This window comes from Sturnira hondurensis, unplaced genomic scaffold (assembly GCF_014824575.4).
Source record: "Sturnira hondurensis isolate 20B ecotype Veracruz unplaced genomic scaffold, ASM1482457v3 Scaffold0022215, whole genome shotgun sequence".
Classification (NCBI taxonomy): Eukaryota; Metazoa; Chordata; class Mammalia; order Chiroptera; family Phyllostomidae; genus Sturnira; species Sturnira hondurensis.
Window position 1 is genome coordinate 10169959 of NW_028094846.1, and position 23577 is coordinate 10193535.

The 23577-nt window shown below is 57.2% G+C and overlaps 1 protein-coding gene across 5 annotated transcripts in view; it reads left to right on the plus strand.

The window, feature by feature from the left end:
• The first annotated feature begins 2419 nt into the window (after positions 1 to 2419).
• KIAA1614 (KIAA1614 ortholog) overlaps positions 2420 to 23577 on the plus strand; it is a 30063-nt gene continuing 8905 nt past the window's right edge. For 3 of the 5 annotated variants that reach the window (XR_005064836.1, XM_037034972.1, XM_037034974.1), the window contains exons 1-6: positions 3085 to 3950; positions 5744 to 6678; positions 7404 to 7467; positions 12871 to 13017; positions 19094 to 20637; positions 22419 to 22545. Coding sequence is in view for 4 of the 5 variants with exons in the window: in XM_037034972.1 (XP_036890867.1) it covers positions 3901 to 3950; positions 5744 to 6678; positions 7404 to 7467; positions 12871 to 13017; positions 19094 to 20637; positions 22419 to 22545 (2867 nt within the window). In the remaining variant the exon portion in view is untranslated. Of the gene's footprint in view, positions 2871 to 3084; positions 3951 to 4058; positions 4775 to 5743; positions 6679 to 7403; positions 7468 to 12870; positions 13018 to 19093; positions 20638 to 22418; positions 22546 to 23577 lie in introns of those variants that run through there. The other 2 variants (XM_037034975.1, XM_037034976.1) reach the window with 2 other exon arrangements.

The window sequence follows — 23577 nt, forward strand, 5'->3', positions numbered from 1 at the left end:
ACTCAGTGCCTTTAGGGCTCTGGCTTCAGCAGCAGGCCCAGGGTGCGCTAACCCAGGTCAGAAGACTGTGGAGGGTGGAGGGAAGGCTTCCCTGAGCAGGAGGCGTTGCTCTGTGCGTGCGGAGTGCAGCAGGGTGTCCCAGGCAGAGGGAAAGCCTGGGCAGGGGCAAGGAGCCATGGATCAGAGTAGTGGTCAAGGGAACCGGTAGCAATTCAATATGGTGGGCACACAGGATAGGCTGTTGGAGTGGCGAGAGCTGAAGCAGGAGGGGCTGTGTACCATCCAAAGGAGTTTGCGTCTTAACCCCAGGACTTGTGCTTCCCCAAACTGACTGGATCTCAGAACCACCTGGACAGTTTATTGGAAAGCAGATTCCTGGGCCATGCTCCAGCCTAAGCCATCAGAATCTCCGCAGGTGAGACCTCAAAATCAGCCAGCCTTTCACCGGCATCCCAGGGGAGTCCACCCAGGCACGGGGCAGACCAGCCCTCAGGAAGTCATGGGAGGGCTCCAAGCAGAGCAGAGGCAGGTGCGCGGGAGACTGCCCCAACGTTCCAACATTGGGCCTGCACTAGAAAAGAAATCAGGAGGCCTGCGTGAAGGCCCCGGGGAACAGGGCAGCATCCCCACGGGTGCTCCACAGACCATGGGGGCTCCATGTGCCCCATGACCAAGACAGGAGCAACCAGAAAATGCAGGTGTCCGGCTGGACCAGCTCCTGCAGGCAGTCCAGCAGAGGGGTGGCAGAGGTGTCCCTCCCGCCCCATTCCCCAGATGCCGCACACCCGGCTCTAACGTAGACGACCTGGGCACTAACGTAAGCCCAGCACAGACCACCTTCTAGCGATTCCCACTTCATAGCATGGAGTGTAATTTCCTCACCCTGCCCCAGAGATCCTCAACCAGGCCGCGCTACCTTGCTCTGCAGCCTCAGCCCTCCTAACTCCTACATTTAGTAAAGCTGAAACCAGGCAGTTTCACACCTCGCTGCCTGTGTTTATGCTAATCTCTCCATCTGAAATGCCTTCTCCTCCCCTCCCCCCACCCTCTGTCTGCCTAATTCCTGCTGATTCTGCCCAGCTCCCTCTGAAAACCCCTCCCACCCAACACACTCCTCCATCTGTTTCTGTGAACGGACCACCACCACACCCTATGCTACCCTCAGTGGGAGTACCGATCCAGAAAGTCTCCGTGCCTGCCCTCCCCTGCCCCACTTGCCCAGCGGTTTCTCAAGGACAGTCTCCATGGTATGACCTTCTGCCTCCCCAGTGCCTGGCACACAGTAGGAGCTCAACAGATATTTGCTGGACCCAAGAGAATCCAAATGAATAAGAAGTGCCCTGAAACATGCGAGGGTCTTCGTAATTCAGTAGCATTCTGAGGATTTGCTTATGGGTGTTTTTAAACATGTGGCATTTTAAAGGCCCTATATCGATGTGACACTCTGCTCCCCTATATTAAGTGTAAAATAAATTTAATGAGTGAGCCGAAGGTGATTATTTGCCTCTCAAAAGTTTGAAGGGCAGGTTTCTTTTAAACATTAAGCCTTGGCTGGAACTTTCAGAAACTTGCCTGACAGATCATTAACTTCTGGGGGAGGGGGGCGGGGGTAGGAGTCCTACAAGAGTTACCCCTGAGAGTCTGAGTCCCGAGATGCCTCTGGTAGGCAGAAACAAGGCAGAAGGTCTTGGAGCCAGACAGGAGTGCTCCAGATTCTACTCTACTAGTTATGTGACCCCCAAGTGAACCCCTTCATCTCTGTGCACCCTGATTTCCTTGTTCCTAAAGTGGGGAGACCCGATACCCACTTTGCGGGGTTGTTGTAAAGATCTGGCAGATCCTCTGTGGAGTGCCTGAGCTCATAGGTGGTCTCTGATAATAATAACGGCGTTGTTGTTGTTGGGTTTGGCATTGCAGGAAGAGAGCAATGATTTTACCTTGAATGGCAGGGATGAGAAAGGCAGAGGGGACCCAGAAAGAAAGGGCCGGACCATGGTGGCTGGGCTGCATATGTTGACTATTACAGCACTTCAGAATTTTCTTGCTTTTTTAAAAAAACTAAAGCATTTCCATATTGAATGTGGTTGGTGTGAGGGTCTCAGACTCCAGAAGGCTGGCCGCTTACTAGCTCTGTGACCTTGGGCAGATCAAGGTCTAACTGAGTTTCCTCACCGGTAGAAAGGAGACAGTAAACAGTACCCATCTCTTAAGGGCGCCATGTAAGATAAGGAATGCAATGTGCTTAGCCCAATGCGCGGGCACAGTGCACCCTCCTAAATGGTACCTTGCTCTAATATGAAATGATCGGTACTAAGGAACAGTGTGCCCTGTTGGAGAAAACACTTGCTCTGGGAATATGCGGGGGTGGGGGGGGTGAGGGGGTGGGGAAGGGGATTAACTGCAAGTGCACAGGCCCCAGACTCTGTGAAGGCTACCTGTCCGGAGGGCGGTGGGCCCTGGGGCCTGTTCTAACACAGAGGGTTTGCCCGGGTGCTCTCTTAGGTTTCTCAGTTAGCCCTAGACTGTTCCACCACAGCTCTCCAGGCAGCTGCTCTCATGGCCCTGCCCCGATGCCCCACCTCCTGCCGGGGAACTCCTAACGCAAGAGGCAGGCCTCCTCTGGAAACATCCTTGGCCTCGGCCGGCACTGCGCTTCGCTCCATGCACGGTCCTTACTGCTGCCGTGCCTGTCATCCAGGTGGTGACGCAGCGCACAAGTGCAAACAGGAAAGCGACCCACGCTCCGGGGAGAAGCCTGCTGGCTGCCGAGAAGAGGAATGAGCACCTTCCCTCTGTAGAGATTTCCGGAATCTCCAGGGTTTTAACTCTCTTGTTTCCCATCCTTTGAGGAAAAATGGGTTTGGGAGTAGGTGAGGCTCCCGCACCTCTCTGGATGGAAAGAGGAGGAAAGCTCCAGGTGGCTTGGGCCACCGTTGCAGGCGAAGCGCTTTGCTGCTGCTTCCTCCCAGGTCTGGAAAAAGTGACGAGGTGTCTGCAGGAGCCCCCAGAACCCGGAGAACCGGTCCCTACTCCAGGCGGCTGGCAAAGCAGGCACAAGGCTCTCCCCTTGGCAGGTCAGAATGAGGGCCCCCCCCCTCGGGCTACCCTCGCGCCTCTGCATTGCAGAAACGAATGACTTTGACCTCGCAGGAAACGGTGCCCTGAGCTGGTGGGGACGTCCGTCTGGAAAAGCTGTCTAAACAAAGGGCATTCCTTAGCTTCCACCCGGTTAGTCGAGCCTCACCCCCAGACCGGGGTGTAGGGTTACACGCATTCCCGCGGAGCTGGGGAAGAACGTGCTGTTTTCTTAGCTTTTGCTCCCCTTGAGCCTCATCCCAGGGCTGCGCTGGCCGCAGCCGCTCGGGGTCCGCCGCCGGCCGCGAGGGGTCAGTCCCGCAGAGCGCCTCTCGTCCCCGCGTCCGCGCGCAGGGCCCGGGCGTCGTTCCCGAACTCGGCCCGGGCCTCGCCTGTCCTCCGCCCCTCTGACGTGTGCGAGGCGCTCGCTCCTTGGCCGCCGCCGGAGAAGCCGCTCCCTGGGGCTCCGGCGTCCGGCAGCGGAGCGGCCGCGGCTGCAGCGGGGCGCCGAGGGGGCGAGGCCGGGCGGGGCCGGCCCCGCTGCTCCAGCCCCTTCCGCTCCACTCCGTCTGCGCTCCGCGCGCGCTCTCCCCGTCCCGGCCCTGGAAGGCACCCGGCTAGGCTTCTTTCCTCTTCGGGGCACAGCCACGAGCTAGCAGCCGATGCCACTGCCTTCCCCACCCGACCCACTTCCCTCCTCCGACCTGGAGGGAGGCCGCGGCCAGACCCCAACTGGGCCTGGGGCTGCCCGCCGAGCCAGGAGCGGAGCCCGGTCCCCGGGCCTGAGGAGGAGAGGGGGCCAGAGGAGGGCTCGCTGGTCCAGGGATGGAGGGGATGGAGGAGGCAGCGGCCAATCCTGCGGGCGGCGGCCCTCAGTGAGTACGGAGGAGGCGAGGAGCCAGGCTGGCGGCGGGCTGGTCGGGTGGCGCAGCCTCCGGGCTGGAAGGGTCGGGGGAGGCCCAGCCTCTCTGAATTTAAACAAATACAGCCCTTGGGCCATAGAATGAGGCTGCACGGAGCAGCCCATCTGTCTCCCCAGGCGCCCGCAGTGCCGCGCTGGAAGGTTCTCGTCCCAAGGTCTCCCTGTTGGATCAGCTCTGGAACACAGGTCCCGAGTTTACCCGGCAGAAAGTTCTTTTAACTTAACTGAAACCGCTCCCATTACATCAGTCCCTGTTCTCTGATTGAATCTTAGAAGGGAGGAATCAGTGAGTGGGCTGCAAAGAGAAAGCTGACAAATTCTACGCCAGCCGGTAGGGTGAGTGACCTCGGCCTCCTAAGGAGAGTCCCGAAACTTCACTGGCTTAGAGCTGATGTGACACTTGGCACTTGGTGTGTATTTCCCTTTATGAAATATACACATGCCTGAAATATTGTGCAAATTGAATCGTAATAAACAACTATAGAGGCACTTGCCGTGTAAGAGAATTCTTTAGTCAACATATGAAGTGAATAATTAACTCCTTCCTAATTTGTAATATATGTAACTGTGGATTTTCTACGCACAGTTTACTCCAAGTGGGACGTGTCTAGGTGTATGATATTGAGGGAGCATTCTCTCAGAGAACGGCATAAATATTAAGACACCGCGGCCTGTATGTGTTTGCACAGAACCACTTGGTGAATAAAATCCCATGTGCACTTTCGTTCCCTGTGAGAATGTGGACATCAGCCATGCCACCAAGGAGCTGCCATTCTGGCAAGTTACTGAACCTCTCCGGATGGGGTTATTCTCCTCTACAGAATAAGGGGAGTGGGGCCAAGGGACCACCGAGTGCTTTGGCAGAGCCCTGGCTCTGAAACAAGAAGCTTTGCATTCCAAACCGGCCTCCCCTGCCTGCTGTGTGATCTCACTGTACCCCACTGTGCCTCAGTTTCGCCCTCTGTAACAGCAAGGGTGGCGATGCTATTCTGGCTGAGTCGGGTGAGGATGATTTGACAGCGTAGGTTTGAAAGTGCTTGCAGGCCTGCCTGGCACAGAGCGGATGCTGGTGGGAGTTAGTGGCTGACCGTGGCCACCCCTGGGCTCAGTGCCAGGCTGCGGCCCTGTGGTTTGGAGGCTGGGAGTGTGCATGGGGCGGTGCGGGAGGCACCTTCCACCCGGCGGGCAGATCCGGAGATCCCGTGTGATATCACAGCTTCACTGAGATTGCTTGCCAGGAAAACGAGAGGCCGGGGACTGGGAGATCCAACCCGGCTTTTCACTCTGGTCCTCATCTGGCCTAGGATGAGTTAGTTGTTTGACACCTGTGCCCCAATGTATCAAATGGGAATAGAAAACCGCTACTGAGACTTGGAAGAAAAAATTCAATAACACCTTATTTGTTTCATCCGATGATGAAACACATCATCCGTGATGTGTACTTCTCACATTATCTAGCAAGGGTGTTCAACCTTTTGGTGCCTCTAGGCCACATATTAAACACATTACGACCTGTGATCACAAAAAAACTCATAATGTTTTAAGTAAATTTATGATTTTGTGTTGGGCCCCATTCACAGCCATCCTGGGCTGCCTGCAGCCCGCGGGTCACAGGTTGGACACCCATGATAGAGTGTCTCTCCTGCTCTGTCCCCAGATTGCTTTCTTCTGTACAGGGCTCAACGTGAAGGCACTTTGGGGACCCAGGGGCTGGATCTAAGGAGCTCTGTCTGTTTCCTCTTCCAGAGAGCCCAAGACAGGGAACCGAACCGCCAGCTTCATGGAGGTGACCTCTGCTATGGAAAGAAGTGGCGCTGAGCCACCGTCCAATAAGGGACACCTCCCAAGAGGCTGGCCCTGCCCTCAGGAAGACAGAACCCACAGCCTGGTGGCCCCCCAGCCTCTCAGGGCACCGGGGGTGCAGCTCCAGCAACCCTCTGTGCTGGAGTCCAAGGTCAGGGCCTTGAAGGAAAATATGGCAGCAGCCAAACAGGGGGCAAGCCCATGCCTCTCTGCCCACCAGCAGCCAGCCCCCAAGAAACCCAAATGCCGCCGGGGCAAGGTGGGTGGAGGCAGGACCCCCTTGCCAGATGCTGCCGTGGTCCTCCTTGCTCAGAACCCGCCTGAAGGACAGCTGGACAACAGCGTCAACCAGGAGCAGCCTGCCAGGAATGGGGGCCCCAGACCTCCCGGGCCACCCGCTCCTGGGCTCGAGAGCTGTAATGGGAGGCGCCCTCGGACTCCAGAAACAACATGGACGCGGCCTGACCATGAGGAGATGGGTTTGCTGCCAGGGCCCGGCTCTTTGCAAGACAGCCCCACCCACAGAGTCACTCCAGGCCGACCCAGGGGCCCTAGGCCTTGTGACAAAATCACTCACACACCGGACCTGAAGCCAGAGAGGTCCTTCCCTCTTCAGGATGACTTAGTCACAGGGGGAGACCTGGATGGCTTGTCTCTGACCTCCGAGGAGGACTTTGTCCCCAGGCCAGCCCTGCTGGGGGGTCTCTGGAGAGCTGGAGACCTGGGGGCTCTGGGCACTGGGGGCAGCGCCTTGTCCCTGTCTGAACGGGTAGAGAGGAACCGCCTTCTTCTGCAGGAGATGCTAAATGTTGGGGGGCCGGCCCCCGCCAAGGTGAGAATCCCAGCCCGGACTCCATCCTGGGACAGAGCAGGACCAGGTGAGACTCACTCTGTCGGGCTGGGTGGCGAGGGTAGCAGTTGGGAGTCCAGAAGGAAAAGAGGACGGGGGTAGCGTGGAGGGGGTGGCATAGGAGAGGCAGAAGAGCACGGCTTTCTGTAACCAGAGTCATCAGGGTGTGTTCTTGGCTTTGATGTAACTTCTTTACCACCTCACAGCCAGCCCCGTCTGCTGAGCATCCCGTCCCCATGACTCCCCAGGCCAGCGGGAGGCCGCCCCTGTGCTTCAGGGTGCTACTGGAGGGCGGTGGCCATCACAGCTCCTTTCCTGTGGCACGTAGCCTTTTCCAGAGGGGCTCTGCGTCTCCCTCCGACAACATGCCCTCGCCCCGCAGTCGACCCTCCCCACAGAGTGCTCACGCGTCTCGTCAGGTGGCCTGAACTCAGGTGGCAGCATCGCTGGGATGTGCAAGTGTTCAGGCCTGCGAAGACACCTTCTGTCCCTTCTTCCCTTCTCGTTCCAAAAGCCCATCCCTCGCCCACTCCCAAGAGGACCTATGCAGGCCCCTTAGCCCCTGGCAAGGCCCACCACAGCCACTGTGACGGGCTGTGCCTCCAACTCCCAGGCTGAGACACAGGCTGAGGGGCAGATTATCTGTAAGCAAATGGCTTCCCGAGAAGCCTTTCTCCTTGGCAGTCAGTAAGTGGCAGCAGAGAGCTCAGTTGCTGGCTCTGCCTTGACATCTGCTTCTGTTCTGGGTCCCAGAGCGACCACCAGGGGACATGGACTGGGACTCAGGCATCTCCCTGCAGGACTCGGACCAGAGCAGGTAAGAGCTCAGAGAGCGCCTTTTTTCTCCCTCCCTCCTCGCTGTCGTCCTTGCATTCACCACCATGAGGACAGCAGGAGACCGCAAGAAAGCATGAGGTCAGGCAAACCCTGTGTGGCCGAGCAGGGGACAGTGGGCCCCTATGGATTGTCAACCCTGAGAGAGAGTAGGGGTTGCCAGTCACCCCACGCCCCAGGCTGGCTCCTTGGACAAAAGTACTCATCGGGCACGAGGCGCCGTGCAGAGCGTTGCCAACGAGCTGCTCTTGCTTCGCGGGAGTCGGTTCCCCAGCCTGGCCTCTGGCACTTCATCTCTCGGGTGGGACAGACAGCCTCTGTGTGCGTGACTGCACGAGACCGTGTGAGTCTAAAATGAGACAATCGCCGTAAAAAACCCTTAGGGAAAGGGTACAAATGCAAGGCATGTACCGCAGCAGTTCCTTTCCCAGGCACAGCAGTGTGCTGGGGTCACGGAAAGGATGTCACACCCTCCACTCTCACCGTGGCATCCCACCGAGTTTGCTCTAGCCCCTCCACGCATGTCGTGGGGAAGGGGGCACAGCAGGTGGCAGGGGGATTTTCGGGTATACAGACTGGAAGGAAAACTAGAGGAAAGCCCTCTCGCTACTTCCAAACCCACCAAGACCGAAACTACAAAGAAAGACGTGCTCACCAGTGTGTCCAAATGCCCACCGTGCTCCCCGAGCACCTGGCGTACTAAGTCCTGGGTGGGCACGGGAGGATGCTCCTCTGAAGCCCTACCGCGTACCTAGCGCCACCTGGAACGTTCCTGCCACGACCTAAGCACATTCATACCTCACCCATGAAAATCTCATTAGGACCACAAACTTGGCTAAGAAAGAGGCTCAAGAAAGCTGATTTACCTCCGACCAGTCCTCTGTGGGGAATCAGGCTGATGTTCAGGAGGAGGAAGCCCTGCTTCCCGGCCGCCAGAGCTGGGCAGGCTGCCATCCCCCGCCTCTGTCCAGGTGTCTTGGACACCTGCCCCCACATACCAGAGGGCCAGCCTGGGAATCTATTAGCCTTCTCCCAGAAGGCAAGGACGGAGACAATTGGTTCTGCCCCAGTCAGAAGCTGATGTCTTAGAGAAGCTCGCCGAGGCTCCACCCGGGTCCTTGGAATGGTGTCTGACAGCGAGGCGTGTTCAACGCACCATTCTTAAGGATGCCTTCCCCCCCGTCTCTGTGGCGAGAAGCTCCTGCTTCCTGTCTGGGCAGCCCATTCCCCCTGCCACCCGGCAGCCTCCTCTGGTGCCCCATTGTGTGGAAACTGGTTTTCTGTGAAACCCTGTCAAAGGTCTCGGAACACCTAGGGCAGAACCACCAAGCCCTCGCTCACTTCACGAGGGTTTGTCGCTTCCATGCATGACTTCCCTGACAGGCTGCTACAAGGCCATCTCTTCCGCGGGTGATTTCAGTTCATCCTTTGCTCAGTAAGAGGTAGGAGCATTTAACAAAATAATATTGCTATTATTATTTTATTGCTAAAATAATAATAGCAATAATAGCAATACTCATAATAAATGTGTACATTGATTGAATCTTACCCATTGCCCAGCTCTGTGCTAACCTGTTTTAAGAGACTCAGTCTCACGTAACAACTGAGCCCTTAGTTGGCATGTGGGGAAACTGAGGCCGAAGCCCTAAGTAACCTGTCAGGGTAACACAGATAGGAAGCGGCAGTNAATTGCAATAATTTATTGCAATTATTATTGCAATAAATAATTGCAATAAATTATTTATTTTATTGCTAAAATAATAATAGCAATAATAGCAATACTCATAATAAATGTGTACATTGATTGAATCTTACCCATTGCCCAGCTCTGTGCTAACCTGTTTTAAGAGACTCAGTCTCACGTAACAACTGAGCCCTTAGTTGGCATGTGGGGAAACTGAGGCCGAAGCCCTAAGTAACCTGTCAGGGTAACACAGATAGGAAGTGGCAGTCCACAGTGGGGACCCAGGCAGGATGCCCCAGGACCGTGCCCTTGGCTCTGTCCTGTCAGCATCCCACAGCCCTGAGAAGAAGGCGCCCAAGATAAGGTCCCCTTCCTCATGAAGCACTCGGTCCAGGACAAAAAGTTCTGGGCCTTCCTTTCCTTTCCCGTCACTCGGGAAACTGCACACAGTGTAACAGCAGGGGAGCCCTACCCTCGGTCATCGAAAGGCTTGATAACAGACAAAAATGGAACAAACTTGAGGCTACAAGTTTGGGGGGTACACTATCTAGTTGCCCCTCCCTGCTGCACCCCGGGGAACTGGGAGATGTCCTTCCGAATTGCTTCCCTAAATCATGTTCCCGGGATAAAAGGGTTAAACCCAGACTTGCTGGAGCTTATTGCTTTGATCCAGGATTATGAGGGTGGCAGAAAGAGGCCACTCTGTCCTGCTGATGTCCCTGGCTAGGAGAGCATTGGTAGTTGTCCTGACTTGAGATCTCAGCCCCACCCGTGCCTCCACCAAGAAACTGGTGTAGACCGACAGACCAGAGGGGAGGCGGCCACCCGCTGCACTGTGTCCTCGGAAAGCAGCTTAGGGCACTGGTGGTGGGAGGGGCGCAGGGAAGGGCAGGAGACTCATGCGGGTTTACGCTTGTCCCTAACAATTAGGTCTCTGAGAGCCAAACACCTGTGGTGTGAACCCCACAGGCAGAGAACGTCAAAGTCCCCCCACCCCGCCTGCAGGAGCCCCAGACTTCCCAGCCAAAGACTCACACTCACAGGGTAGCGAGTCCTCTCCCCTGTTCAACTCCCACTGTATATAGACGGGGGAAACTGAGGCCCAGGGAGAAAAGCACTCAGCCACTTGATTCCCTGTGCCCTATCTGCTGAACCCCAAGTGTGCAGGCTTTCAAGAAAGTGGCAAAAGCTGTCTATTCTTAGGTGGAACTGCCTTTACCTGGCCATGCACCCTCTGCCCCAGCCCTTCCAGACCCCTTCCCGAGGAACTGTGAGAGTGGGATTGTGGGTCACAGTCCATGATAGGACGGGTTCAACTCCAAGGCTGTGTGCCGTTGGCAGAGGCCAGGGTCTGACCCCGCCTGTGTGCTGAGGTTGGTGGCTCTGGGGTGGACCAGTACGATGTGGTGATAGGAGGTGGGCAGTGAGGCTGGGACAGGCTCGCCATCCCACACTCTCCCACCTGCTTGCCCCTGCCTGGGGAGAACGACCACCTTCCCTCCCCAGGGCTGGTCAGCGTCTGCCCCCTCCAGTGAGCAGCATGACTAGGAATTGCCTGTCCTGCTGACCTTGGCTGCCGTCTGTGAAGGTGACTGCCACTCTCCCCCTTGCTCAGTTTGTTAGTGCATGGATGCCTCCAGGCGCCCCCAAAGCCCTGCTTTTCTAATCAGTGGAGAAACCAGCTTTGTGTGCCAGGAACCAAAGCAGGGCAGCTGATGGAAAAAAAAAAAATCAGCACTTCCAATTTGAGGGAGAGAAAGGAAATAGCAAAGCTGGAAAATGGCTTAGAAACCTGGGGCAAGGCCGATCTTGGCAGCATCTGGCCAGCTGCCTGGGGCCCGCCTGCCTGCCCACCGGGTCTTGTGACAAATGCCCTCCGACAGCCAGGGAACCACAGCTGTCACCGGAAGGCTCCGAGTATGCAGGCTGGCAGCCAGAGGCCCGCAGCTGCAGGGGCCCGCAGCTGCAGGGGCGGCTCTCCGGGCTGGTAACCTCATTATCTCTGCTGCCGGAGCAGGAGCCCCGGGGAGCAGAGCTGCTCTCAGCGGTGCCTCGCAGGAGCTGCCTGCTCGGGCAGCTGTGCAGAGGGAGGCCTCTCCTGCCAGAGGAGGCTTCCCGGGGCAGCAGGCCTGGAGACAGGCTCTCGCATCCCTCCAGTCAACCCTTCCGTTCCAGAACTGCGCCTGGGCCCTGCCAGGGATCAGAGGCACAGATGGCGCTTGTATTCTAGCAGTTCTTTTTTTTTTCCCCCTCGGTCCCCAAAAGCAGCACTAGGTACAAATAATAAGAGAAAGAAGGAAGGAAGGAAGGAAGGAAGGAAGGAAGGAATCCATCCTAGACTGCCCAGAGCTTATCTGAGGATGTCCTATGGAGGCCTCAGAGTTGTGCCACTCGCTTATTTGTCACCTGTCATCTAGGGGACTACTTAGTGCCTTTCCCCTATCAGCATGAGGCCCATTTGCCTGGGTTACACCTGGGGTGGGAAGGAATGGGATAGACTGAGACCTAGATCCCGCTGGGCCTCTCCCTGTCTGAGCTTTCTTCCTGTGGACCTGCCCCTCTGGCCTGGTGAGGACAGGCATAGCCTCGAGGGTGTTGCAGTCACATCCAAGAGCTTGTATGACTCTAGCCACAAACATCCCAGCCTGCCCTGGGACCCAGGAAGGAGAGGGGACAGAGGATGTGGGCAGGAGGCTAGAGGCAGCGGGGCTGGCTGTCGTCCACCCTGCCCTCCACTGATGTTCGACCTTGAGCCATGTGCCAAGCCCGCCTCTCTGCTGCGGAGCACCCTCATCTGTCAAACGGAGAGAACACCTGCCCTCGGCCAGACCTGGCTGGGAGCATGAGCTCCAGGAAGAGAAGTGTCTTATCAGCAGGAGGCTGTGGGGACGCTGGTTCTGCTGTGACCCAGTGCTGGCTGTGTGTCACCGTCTGGGAGACTGTGCTGAAAAAGGGCTGCTGTCATTTTCTGCAGCTCTGGAAGGGCAGGGGAGGCAGCACGTGTGTAGGTGGTGAGGGCTGGTGAGTACCCTTATTATGATGAAAATCGAGCCATTTGCTGACTTGGTGCAGGTCCAGCTTAATTTCTCTCGGCCCTTAGCCCTCAACAGATGCCTGACGGGCCTGGATTGGGGGTGAGGAAGGAAAGCACCAGGACTCGTAAAAATGTCATTCCCCCGAGGCGCAGAAGCCGTGATGGGCAGAACCCTGAGTCCCTGCGTCTGTGCGGGGAGCCCAGGGAGGTGCTGGGCAGCCTGAGAGGGTACGAGTGGGCGTACAGAGACAGAAGGAGAGAGGGGGGTGATGCGCGGAAGGACCATCTGGCTGGGCACAGGCCCAGCCCAACAACCCAGGCCCTTCCTTTCCCTCCCCCCAGATAACTCCGGCGGCTGTCTGCCCAGGGAAAGAACAATAGGATAATCTGGAGACTCCCCTACGTTTTTTAGATCTCCCCCGGGGTCTCTGCCTCTAGTCCCTGAGCAGATATCCAACCTGGACCAGCCTCTGCAGCCCCATCCAGAGTAGCTCGGGGCCACTCCCCAGGGCCCAGGCTGGGTGCCCTCTGTGGGGCTGGACCAGGAAGGCCACGCATGCCGGGTTTTTCTGGCATAGCCATGGTAGGCACTGTTAAAGCCCTTCTAATCCATGTTATTTTCTTCTAATCCCTCCCCCGCCCACTCTGGCCTATGTGCCACCCTGCAGGACCTTTGGACCCAAGCCGGAACCCGTGCGGAGGAGCCCTAAGCACGAGGAAGCCAAGCACCTGCTGCAGCGTGCCCGCATGAAGGCCAGGACCCGGCCCCTCCGTGCCAGCCATGATATCGTGCCCACCGCTGACCAGGGCCGCCGGTGAGTGGGGCCTGGGCCAGGCAGGGCAGAGGGGAGACTTGAGGCCGGGCCAAAATGCCTCTGCTAGTCTTCCCTTCTGTCAGTGTGTGTGTGTGTGCTCCCCACGCCCAGCGCTTGCTGTAGTTCATGTAGTTGGTCAGCACAGTGTTACTGAGGGTCTACTGAGTGTCGGGCATTAGGGATCCAAAGGTGAATGAAACCTAATCGGAGCTCCCTGGGGGGACAGAGGTCACTGTCTCCAGGGAGCAAGGCTGGCAGACGAATCGGCACAATTCTGTGGACTGTGGCGTAGGAGAAGAAAGACGCGTGTGGAGGGCAGAGAATCTGTAGCTCCACCTGGGAAGGACAGGAGAGACTCGAGAGGAGGTGGCTTCTAAACTGGGTCTTGAAGGAGACGTAGATGTTCATCAGAGAGATGAGGGAGGCAGGGCTGAGCGTCCCAGGGCAGAAACCAGGAGCAGAAGCCCGGTGCTCAGGAGCTTGGCCAAGCTGGAGCCTGAGGGCCTGCTGGGTGCAGGGCTCTGGGCCGGAGGGCTCCCTGCCAGCCAGCCAGCTGTGGAGGCCAGTCTTGAAGGCCTCCAGGCCTAGCGTGTCCCTCACAACAGCGAGGCACCACAAAGGGGTGTTTAAGCAGGTGAGTGGCATGACCACATTTGGATTTCAGTAAAGCCGTGCTTACTTCGAGGGTGTGTTGGATCTGGGGTTCTGGGGTCAGTGAGGGGGCTGCACCTGGTCCTGGCGTGATGTGAGTGGGGGAGGGTTTGCAGGGTTTGGACACGGGAGAGTGCTGAGAGCCAGAAATAAGCAGGTTTAACGAGGCAGCCGAGAAGGGGTTAAGAGACTCTGGAATGAGACCACTGGGTTGAATGCTGCCTCTTATTAGCTGTATGCCTTTGGGGAAGTCTCGGTGCCTCGTTTTCCTCATCTGCAAAATGGGAATTATATTAGTGTCTGTCTTACAGACTTGCGGTGAGGGTTATACGCATAATGAATATATGCAAAGTGTTTAGAGTAGTTCCTGGCATGGGGTGAGTGATCTATGAGTATTACCTCTTAAAAGTAACTCTTTACAGCAGCCTCCTTTTCCACAGGGGCAGGTTCAAGATCCCCAGTGGGTGCCTGAAACAACAGGTGGCACTCAGCCCTGCGTCTGCATTGCAGGTGGCAAACACAGGGCCCAGGGGCCAAATCTGTCTCCACCTTGTTCTACCGGCCCAGCGCCTTGTTTCTACCCGGCAGCAGCGCCAAGCTCCTTGCCCTTAGTTAAGGAGTAGTTACATTTACACAGTCCCAAAATTACATTCAGCCCTTTGAAGGCCACCACAAGGCTGATGTGGCCCCTAGCGAAAATGAGTTTGACACCCCTGCTGTATATATACTATGTTTATTCTGTACATACATTACTTTTCTCTTAAAGGAAACACATCGCAGTTTGTCTTTGTTATATCCGAATTGTCACGGTCACTACTCTTGTGCTGTATTATGTAAAATAAGGGTCACTTGAACACAAGCACGGAGACACCACGCCAGTGATCTGATGACCGGGTCGGCTACTCAGCGGCTGATGGGCGGGAAGCAGAGGCAGCGCGGAGACACTAGACAAAGGGATGATTCACGGTCCCGCCGGGATAGAGGGAGACAGTGCGAGATTTCATCACATAACTCAGAATGGCATGTAATTTGAAACTAATGAATTCTTCATTACAGGAATTTTCCATTTAATATTTGTAGACCGCTGTTGACTGCAGGTAACTGAAACCCCAGAAAACAAATCCACAGAGAAGGGGCATTACTGGAATTAATTAGACGTAGGAAGTACGAGAGGGGAGGTACCCGGGACAGAGCCCAGGGCTCTGACTTGGTGTCTGAAGGTTTGGCGGGTCCTTAGCCACGGGCTGAAGCCTTGGTGCAGGGTCAGGCTTTGGAGGGGGCTCGTCCACGGAACACCCACTGGAGGCACTTGTCGGGCCTTTGGTGGGGACAGGATCTGTGTCGGGCATTACCCTGTTTTCATGATGCTGGAGTTGTGGGTGAGCCTGAACTCATCGGGGACGAGGAGACAGGGAAGGAACAAGTTCAAGAACATTTAGACCAGCACTTCACATATGTGGCTGCCCCCGAGTGACACCCTGTCACCATTACTGTAAGTGTCCCATGTATAATGCACCACAAGAAACTACTTACATGTGGAGCTTACACCCCAGAGCTGGTGGTACCTGGGCCTGAGATGAGATGCTGGCCCATGCAGGCCCCAGCAGCATCCTCAGTGTGGCTGACCAGGCCTGGGGCTCCCCTGGCGTGGTGGGCATGCGGGGCCTGCCAGTTTTCATCACCACGTGGCACTAGAGGGAACTGGACCACATGCCCTTTGGTGGAGGATGCTGAGCCCACTCACGAAAGACTGGGGACCCTCGCAGCACCACCGAGGCGACTCCAGCACTAGCAGAGGGTTGCGGCAGGATTCTTTGTGCAGCGTCAGAGTGGCCCTTAGGTGAAGGGCTCAGGAGCCCCCATTCTCTGGCAGCAGGTGCCAAAGAGGCTGCCCTTTTATTTCCACGTTATGTACCTAGTCCTTCTCTGGCTGCAGGGCACTAGTCACCAGTGGGACTGGCGTCTCTGAAGCAACCTAACTATTTTTTCTCTGCCCATATATGGGGCTCAGAGCCTTCGACTTCCATGGAACCCTCCTGTTCCACTTTCCATAGGTATATAGGTTGGGTGGGTTGAGGAGCCTCAAGAGAGGCAGGTCTTTCTGCAAAACAGACTTGACTGTGTAAATGTAGTCTTGGGTGCTTCCTGTTCCCTGAGTCACGACAGCAGCTCACAACAACCCCAATCACTAACCTTAAAGTAGGCTCCCCTTTGCCCGGCTGTCGAAACGCTATAGAGATGCAAGGTGACCCACTTTAGCAGCTGCTGTGTCCAGAAAAGAATTACTTTGACTTGGCAGCGCTCGGTGAATCCGCCGAGAGTAGAGCTGAAAATCAGCGCCAGATGGCTTGCTACAGATGCTTCTAAAGGTTACGCTTGTCAAATCACCCCAGAGAGCCATGCGGAGTTAACACAGAGATGGCACACAGGCCCTGGGCCTCAGTTAGATGCAGGAGCCTCCCCCCACCCAGCCCCCAGCCCCCAGCCCAGAGGCATCACTCCTTCCAAAGAGCAGTTTAGTGAACGGTGACGGAGGACTGGGGGCAGGCAGAGCCATCGGCAGAAAGCCTTCTTAATCCTAGCTTTGGTGGAGGCGGCTGGGGCAAGCCCGAACAGACAGACAGGCTTTTCCGGGAGGTGAAGAGGTAGCAGTAGCTGCATTTTTCTGGAAACGAATCATCGTAGATACCGAGCAGCTCCTGGAAGCACATACTCTTGCCGTTCGGGCACAGGCACATCTTGATTGTTGGTCCTGAAACCGGAAAAGCTGGCATTCATGCTGGCTGTCACCACCAGAACCAACGAGCAGAGACAGGGATTGAATCTTCATGGGCACTTTGTTCAGAGGGCCGGCAACCTGAGAAGATGGCGGGTTATGTCCCCTAACAGACCCTCTTACATTTCCTTTCAAACCAGCCTTTTTATAAGGAGGAAGAAAGTGTAGGTAAGGGGTTTGGAATATCGGGGGTAAAAAGCGTATGTAGGGGATCTGGAATTCAGGAAAAGGAATCAGAGAGAAGCTGCAGTCCAGTGATTTCCCAGCATCCTTTCGTCCGCTGACACGTGATTCTTTATCTGTGTCCTGGGCTTCGGAGTCTTGGGCAGCTTTTTATCTATGTTCTGTGTCCTGGATGGTGGGATGTCTCTCTCTGGAGCACAGTGGCTCAGGTACCATCTTGATGGCTTGCCGTCCGTCTAGGGCACACAGGTGGAACTACTTGTGGTCTCTTGGAGTCAGGGTGGGTCATATCTTCAGCTCCTGGAACAATAGCTTTTTACATACATTCATTACTAAGCTTATGAACTATTGCTTAAAACTAAAATTTTATGACCCTTGAGTTCCCCCATTAGTTCCAATCCCAGGAGGGCAGAGCACGTCAGCAAGATGCAGGGCCTGGAAGGTGACACCTTAAGTGCTCTTGTCCTGTGTCAGAGAGTGGCTGTGTTAAGACCATAGAGCTTGTGTGGGTGGCATTGATTGTGTGGTTAAGACAGCATTGTTGCAGAAAGTGGGCACGAGAAAGGGGCCTTCCCCTCCTTCCCAGGTGCCATGCCACCCAGGCTCTGGGACTGACAGCCCTCTGCAGGACGGGTGAATGTGGAGGCATCTGCTGGCTGTGCCTCATCCTGAGAAGCTTGGCAGAATGGTGTTTGCTTGCTGCCGAAGTGCCTTCTTTGCTGTGCATTTGCCTCCCGAATCCTCACTGCACCTTTATGTGCTGTCCCAGCTCCGCTGCTGGAGGCCTCTGGGCTCCAATACTTGAGTTGAAGGCACCTAATGTGATTAAGCTCTCCTTCAGTTCTCCTTTTGGAAAAAAAAATGTTATTTCTACCTCGGCATGAATTCCAGGATGGCTCAATTCACCACCTTGCACGTAAAAGTTAAGGTCTGTGATGGGACTGGCGGGGCCTGGACTCCTTTCTTTAGGTGGGGAATGTACTGTCTTTAAAGCTGGGCTTTTTCTTCCCTCCCTGGAGAGTACGGCCCACATCCCATCAGCAGAGCCAGGCATCACCCTCCGGGGCCTGCAGAGGGGTTGGTGGGTCTGAGCCAGGGCGCATCTCCCAGCAGCCCTCCCGCACTGGGTGGGCCTGGTGGGCCAGGCAGCCCGGGCGCCTGACTGAGCAGTGGGGCGGAGCTTTGCTCCCTGGGCTCCTCTCTTTCTCGGGGCACGAGGTGATGCTGTGTCTCCGTCTAAAGCCTTCCTTTCCCCAGGGGCCCCAAGTGGACAGACCCCACCAGAGTGACTGTCCCACAGCCCCTTCCTCAGGTGCTGACAGGTCACAGTGGCCCAGGTACAGGTGGAGTCCTCAGGGAGGGAGAATTATGGCTCTCACTCAGGTGGCCTCTGACGGAAGATGGCCTATGGGCCTGGGTCCATTTGCAGAGTGGCCTGAAAGGCAGGTGCCCTGGCTCCAGGGGCCAGGTTGAGCTGTGTGTGAGTGTTTTCTCGAGCCGAGCAGGACTTGACTGCCAGGCCCAGCGTCTCCCACAGCGAAGGCTGATGACAGAACGGAAATTACCCTTCCGAGCACAGTAATTCTCATCCCCGCTTTTCAGGATGACAGTGTGTGTGAGGGGCCGGGGAGGGGCAGGTACCAGGCAGGGGTGTGGGGGCAGACAAGACGGAGTGGAGCACCCAGAGCATCCGTGTCACACTGTCTGAATTTGGTCTAAGCAAGATGGTTGGGAACCCGGAGTGAGAGCAAGAAACCCCAACTTCAGACCCCACACAGTGTCTGTAGAGACTTAAGAGCACACACTTCCCTTTACACCTTTTTTAAAAAAAAGATTTTATTTATTTATTTATCTTTAGAGGGGAAGGAGAGAGGGAGAGAAACATCAATGTATGGTTGCCTTTCGTGGGTCCCCTGCTGGGAGTTGGCCTGCAGGGAACTGGCCTGCAACCCAGGCATGTGCCCTGACTCAGAATTGAACTGCGATCCTCTGGTTCGCAGGCCTGTGCTCAATCCACTGAGCTATGCCAGCCAGGGCCCCATTACACCTTTATAGCAAATGGAATATCGCAACAATTCGTCACTACCAGATGCTGTGATGGCAGTAGGCTCATGTCCTCTTCTGCACACGCACATACGTGGTCACGTGCACACACGTGTGTGGTCACGTGTGCACACACACGAGGACTTCGGTGTCATCTTTCTGTAGAATCCTGAGTTTAATAGTGTTTCATCTTAGCTCAGGCCGAGCGGGAAAGAGAGGGAAAGGCACAATAAAGAAGGCCCTGTTGATTTCGGTTAAGCACTGATTTTGTCCCGCACCGGGACGGACTAGAAGCCAGTCTGGTTTGCCTGACTCCCTAGGGACCTGATTCGGGGTAACTTTGGGGTTGTAGTCATCACGGAATACCCCAGGGTACCTTCCTCCTCACTTCTGCCTGTGACCTCTCTCCCATCTCCCCATCAGGGATGGCGTGAGGAACCCAGCCCTGGACCGGAGCCTGCCCTTTGCCTGCAGAGACAACCTCCAGAACGGAAGCACGAGCGACTCCTCCAGCGGGGAGTCCAGCAGTGGGCAGGGGCCAAAGCGGGGCCACTCCCCGTCCCACGTCCGCTTCGAAGACGAGTCCGCCCGGGACGCCGAGTCCCGCTACCTGGACCGGCTGCAGCAGCGCCAGCGACAGGGACTGAGCCCCGCGCTGCAGACCGCAGACCAAGGCCCCCTGCGCTCCAAGCCCGAACTCGCCGACTACATCGCCGGGGGCGCCGGGCGTAGGGATGCTGGGGCAGAGGCTCTGCACTGGCTTGTGGGCCACCTGGACAGGAGGGCTTTCCCGGCACCACTGCCCACTCGCGGCAGTGAGAGGACCTGTCCAGCCTGCGGCAGCTGCATTGAGGACCGACGCCCTGCCCCAGGGAAGGCAGCCCCGGACCCCAGGGTCCCCCAGGAGCCGGAGGCTCCCTCTGGGCTGGAGGGCGTGCGGGCAGAGCCCCTTGGCTCTCGGGGCTTGAGCGCCCCCCTCAGGCTCCTCCCCGCACAGCAGCGCCTTTGCACTGAAAGGATCCGGGAGACTCACATCCGAGGCTCTGCGCGCCCGGAGGAGGCGGACTCCGCCTTCGACAGCACCGACACCTCGGACAGCTGCAGGACCGACAGCGAGGACGCTGGCACCTCTCAGCCCGGCAGGGCCCGCGGCTCGGCCCACGGTAGCTGCCCCCGGCCACGCGGCTCCAGGCCGCGCGGGGGCCACCGGTGCTTCCGGAAGGCCGAGACGGAGGCGCAGGGGAGCCCTCGGGCCCCGCACTCCCAGCTTGGGGTTGGTCTCCTGGAGGTGAAGGAAGTCAGAGCTCACACGCCTGAGGGAACTCTGTTCCCCAGAGAAGACCCTTTGCCCAAGCCTCCCGTGCAGGAACCTGAGGGGGCCTCTTTGGGGTCCCCGGGGCATCCCGGACCAGAACTGGGAAATCCCGGGGCTCGCCCTGTGGATTCTGGGGCTCTGTGCAGGACCGCCTGCGCTGCGGACCCATTCGAGGGGCTGGCATCCTCGGGGCCAGACAGACAAGAGCCGGGGAGGGAAAGCCACGAGTCTCCCAAAACTGTCTCCCTGCGACAGAACCATGCAGAGCCCTCGGCCCCACGACAGGCCCAGCAACCAACCGCTCCGCTTTCCCCTGAAGGCTGGGTGCCAACTCCCCCTCCTTCCAGGAAAACCACCTCACCTGGGTCTCACAGGAAAGCACCCCGAAGGCCAGGTGACCTGGGAGCGCCCTTGGAGCCCCCCCTGGCCCCTTCAGGAAGTGTAGTTCCCAGGACCTGTGAGCTCCCCACCCCGCAGACCCAGCCCTGCAGCCCCCAAGCCAGGCACCCACTGCTGGCCCTCTCCACCACCAACTACAAAAGCGATGAACCTGAGGGACTGCAGGAGCCTGGGGGAGGCGCCACTCTGGAGTGCAGGGCAGAGGAGGGCGCCAGCCAGGAGCCCGAGGCAGCCCTGGAGGATTGCAGAGATGGTGAGAAACTATACCGGTCTAGGGCAGCCCTAGAGTCAAGACCCCAGGCCAAGTCTGTGGCCTCACGCACCCTTCTCTTATCACTCGTCTTCAAAGATGACATAGCCATGCACCATTCCCAACAGCCCCTTGGAGCCCCCAGGTCAAGGGCAGGTGTCAGGAAGTTGGCGGGGTTTGTGGGCCGGGTACAGGGTTCAACATCAGCCTGGAAGGGAGTCAGCCAGCTCCCCCTGGGGAGGTAGAGTGGGGAAATGGTGCTGGTTCCTCTGACTTCTGGGAGCCCTGAGGGGTGTATTGCAGCTCCAAGCTGTGCAGCTCCCAGTGGCTTGGGCCACAAGGGAGTTTCACCCTCACAGAGCAGGGAGAGGCAGCAGGGCCAGGATCTACCGTTTGCTTAGAGCAGGAAATGCCCAAATGCCCTTTCAACGTCATTATTTCATTCACTCACTCACTCACTCACTCACTCAGTATGACTACGTGCCTGGCACAGGCCAGGCACCATACTAGACCCTGTGGGGAGTGAATGCACAAGCGAATTAATTTAGCAGGAGGCCTGCCCTTGAGACCTTCTTGTAGGAGCTGCACCTACTGGTCACCACCTCCACGGACATGCTGTCCAGGGGACACAGTGACCAGCAGGTGAAGCTCTCACAAGGGGTGCTGGGGTTGGCACCTGAGCCCTCCAGGACTCCCGGGCCTGCTGGGCAGGCTGGTGTGTTTCAGCAGGCAAAGGATGTAGGCTCTCACCTCCACCCTTGGATGGGGTCCTCATATTGTGGGCAAATCCCAGGCATCAGCAGCCTTGGCTCTGATCCTCGATGTTGTAAGCTGAGGTGAGCAGCTCAGCTACTCACTTTTAGGCAGAAGAAAGAGGCCCACTCCACACGGCCTGCTTTAATGTGCCTGCAGCCCTGGCAGTGCTGGGGCTGGGCTGGCTCTGGAGGGACCCAGGGCCAGGAAACAGTGGAGGAGAAGAGGGCAGGTGGACCACAGGCCACACTGAGCTCTACTGAGGATGTGGATGCCAAGACTGCACCCGCCCCGGTGTGCTGGCTGCCCCCTCCACTGCACACGCACCCACATTTTCCCTCACCCTCCCTCGCTCACGTGAACCTCAAGGAGGCAGGCCCCACCCTCAGCTCCCGCCACCCGTGCTAAGGTGTGGTTTCCTTCCCTGGTGGGCTCTAGGCTGGCTGCTGGCTGCCCCTAACCACTTCCTGTGGGGCATCTATTCTGAGAGCTGCTGACCTTTCTGGGCAGCCCGACCTTTACCTCTTTGGGGCTTAGAGCAGAGGCCCAGGTGGGGCGCTTCTTCTCATTAGCCAGGAGGCCCTGGGCTTGTCACTCACCCCCTCTGCCCTACAGGCCCCTTCACTGTAACCCAAGGGAAATAGCCGAACCTGTCTCCTAGGAACCCATGACAAAATCTCAGGGGAGGGTTTAATTCATTGCCTAGCATATCACAAAGGCCCCAGGAATACAAAACTTTCCCTGCTCCCAACTATGTCTCATGAGCTGTGAGGGACATGACTTGTCACAAGCAGCCTCTCATTTAAGATTTAATTAACCATGTGTGTACCTGGGGTGGTGCTGGGGGTGCTAGAGGAACAGCAGGAAAGAGCACCCTGTCCCCTCTGCGTGGGTCTCACCACGGCCTCCACCGCTCTCGCGGCATCTCTCCAGCTTCCTCTGGCTCTCCTGCCTCTGGGTTGGTAATGTCCCCTCCCCCGTGGGGACAGGTCAGCTGCAGGAGGACTCCAGAACTTTTCTTGCCTCTGCAGGTGCTGGCACTGTGAGCTCTACAGGTGTCACCTTCTTCCTGGCCTTAGAGGAGCCAGAGTCCATCCAGGAACCAGCAGGAGGCCTGCAGAGGACAGAGTTACATTCCGAGGGCCACATGTCATCCCGGTGAGTGACAGGAGCAAGAGTGAGCCCTACCATAGGAGGTGGGGGTCTGGGGGTGCTAAGTGGAGAAAAAGCCTCCTGGAGTGGTGGCCTGACTCGCCTCACTGCTCCCCAGCCCTTGGAAGGCTCACATATTTATGTCCAAACGTGGCACCCCAGTGCTCCTCCCCTGTCACTTCCAGGCCAATGTACTTGGATTGGATTCCTAGTGACGTGTGACCCAAGGCCTCACATGTCCCCACAAGCCAGGTCCCCAACCCCAGCCCTCTGTGCTCCCAGAACCGCAAACCTGTACATCCAGTTCCCCCTGACGTGTTGCCCACTAGGGCGCCTGAGAGCCCAGTGAAGTTCTCCTCCACTGTGACCAAAGCCGCTTCCCCCGAGTGGGTTCTCCCTGCAGTGAGCACACCATCGCCTGCCTCACAGCGCTCGCACCCTGGGTCTGGGGGGCCTATGGTTGCTCCCTCTTTTGTCTCTCTGACTCCAAACCCCTGGCCAGTCCTCTCCATTTCCGGAGCCACTGGCCTGGCACTTCTCCTGGTCTAAGCAGCCTTCTTTCTGTGCCATTCAGCTGGCCCTGCTGCTCTCTGCCTTCCTTTGTGCTCCTTCCAGGTCCTTCTCCATGCAGTCGCCAAAGGTAGCTTTGGGAAACCCTAATTAAAGGGCGCCATGTCTCCTGCCTGGAACCCCTCATGGTTTTTCCTTTTACTTGGAACAGAATTCAGGCCTCTTGCCTTGATTTATGTGCTCAGCGGCACCTGGCCTCGGCCTGCCTGCCTGACCTCACCCGGTGCCTCTTTCCCCTTGCTTCCCCTGTCCGAGTCCTAACCGCCTGGCCCCACGCTATGCTCCAACCCACCGAGCCCTTCCTTCCCTGAAGCGTTGTTGCCAGCGTTCCTCCTCCCTGGAACTCACCTCTGGGCTCGCGGGCCTGACTTCTTGCCATTCAGCCCTCAGCTTAAATGTCATCTCCTCCGAGAGGCCTTCCCTGGCCATCCTGTTGCTGCCTGCTTCACCCTGCTCAGCAGTCGCTGC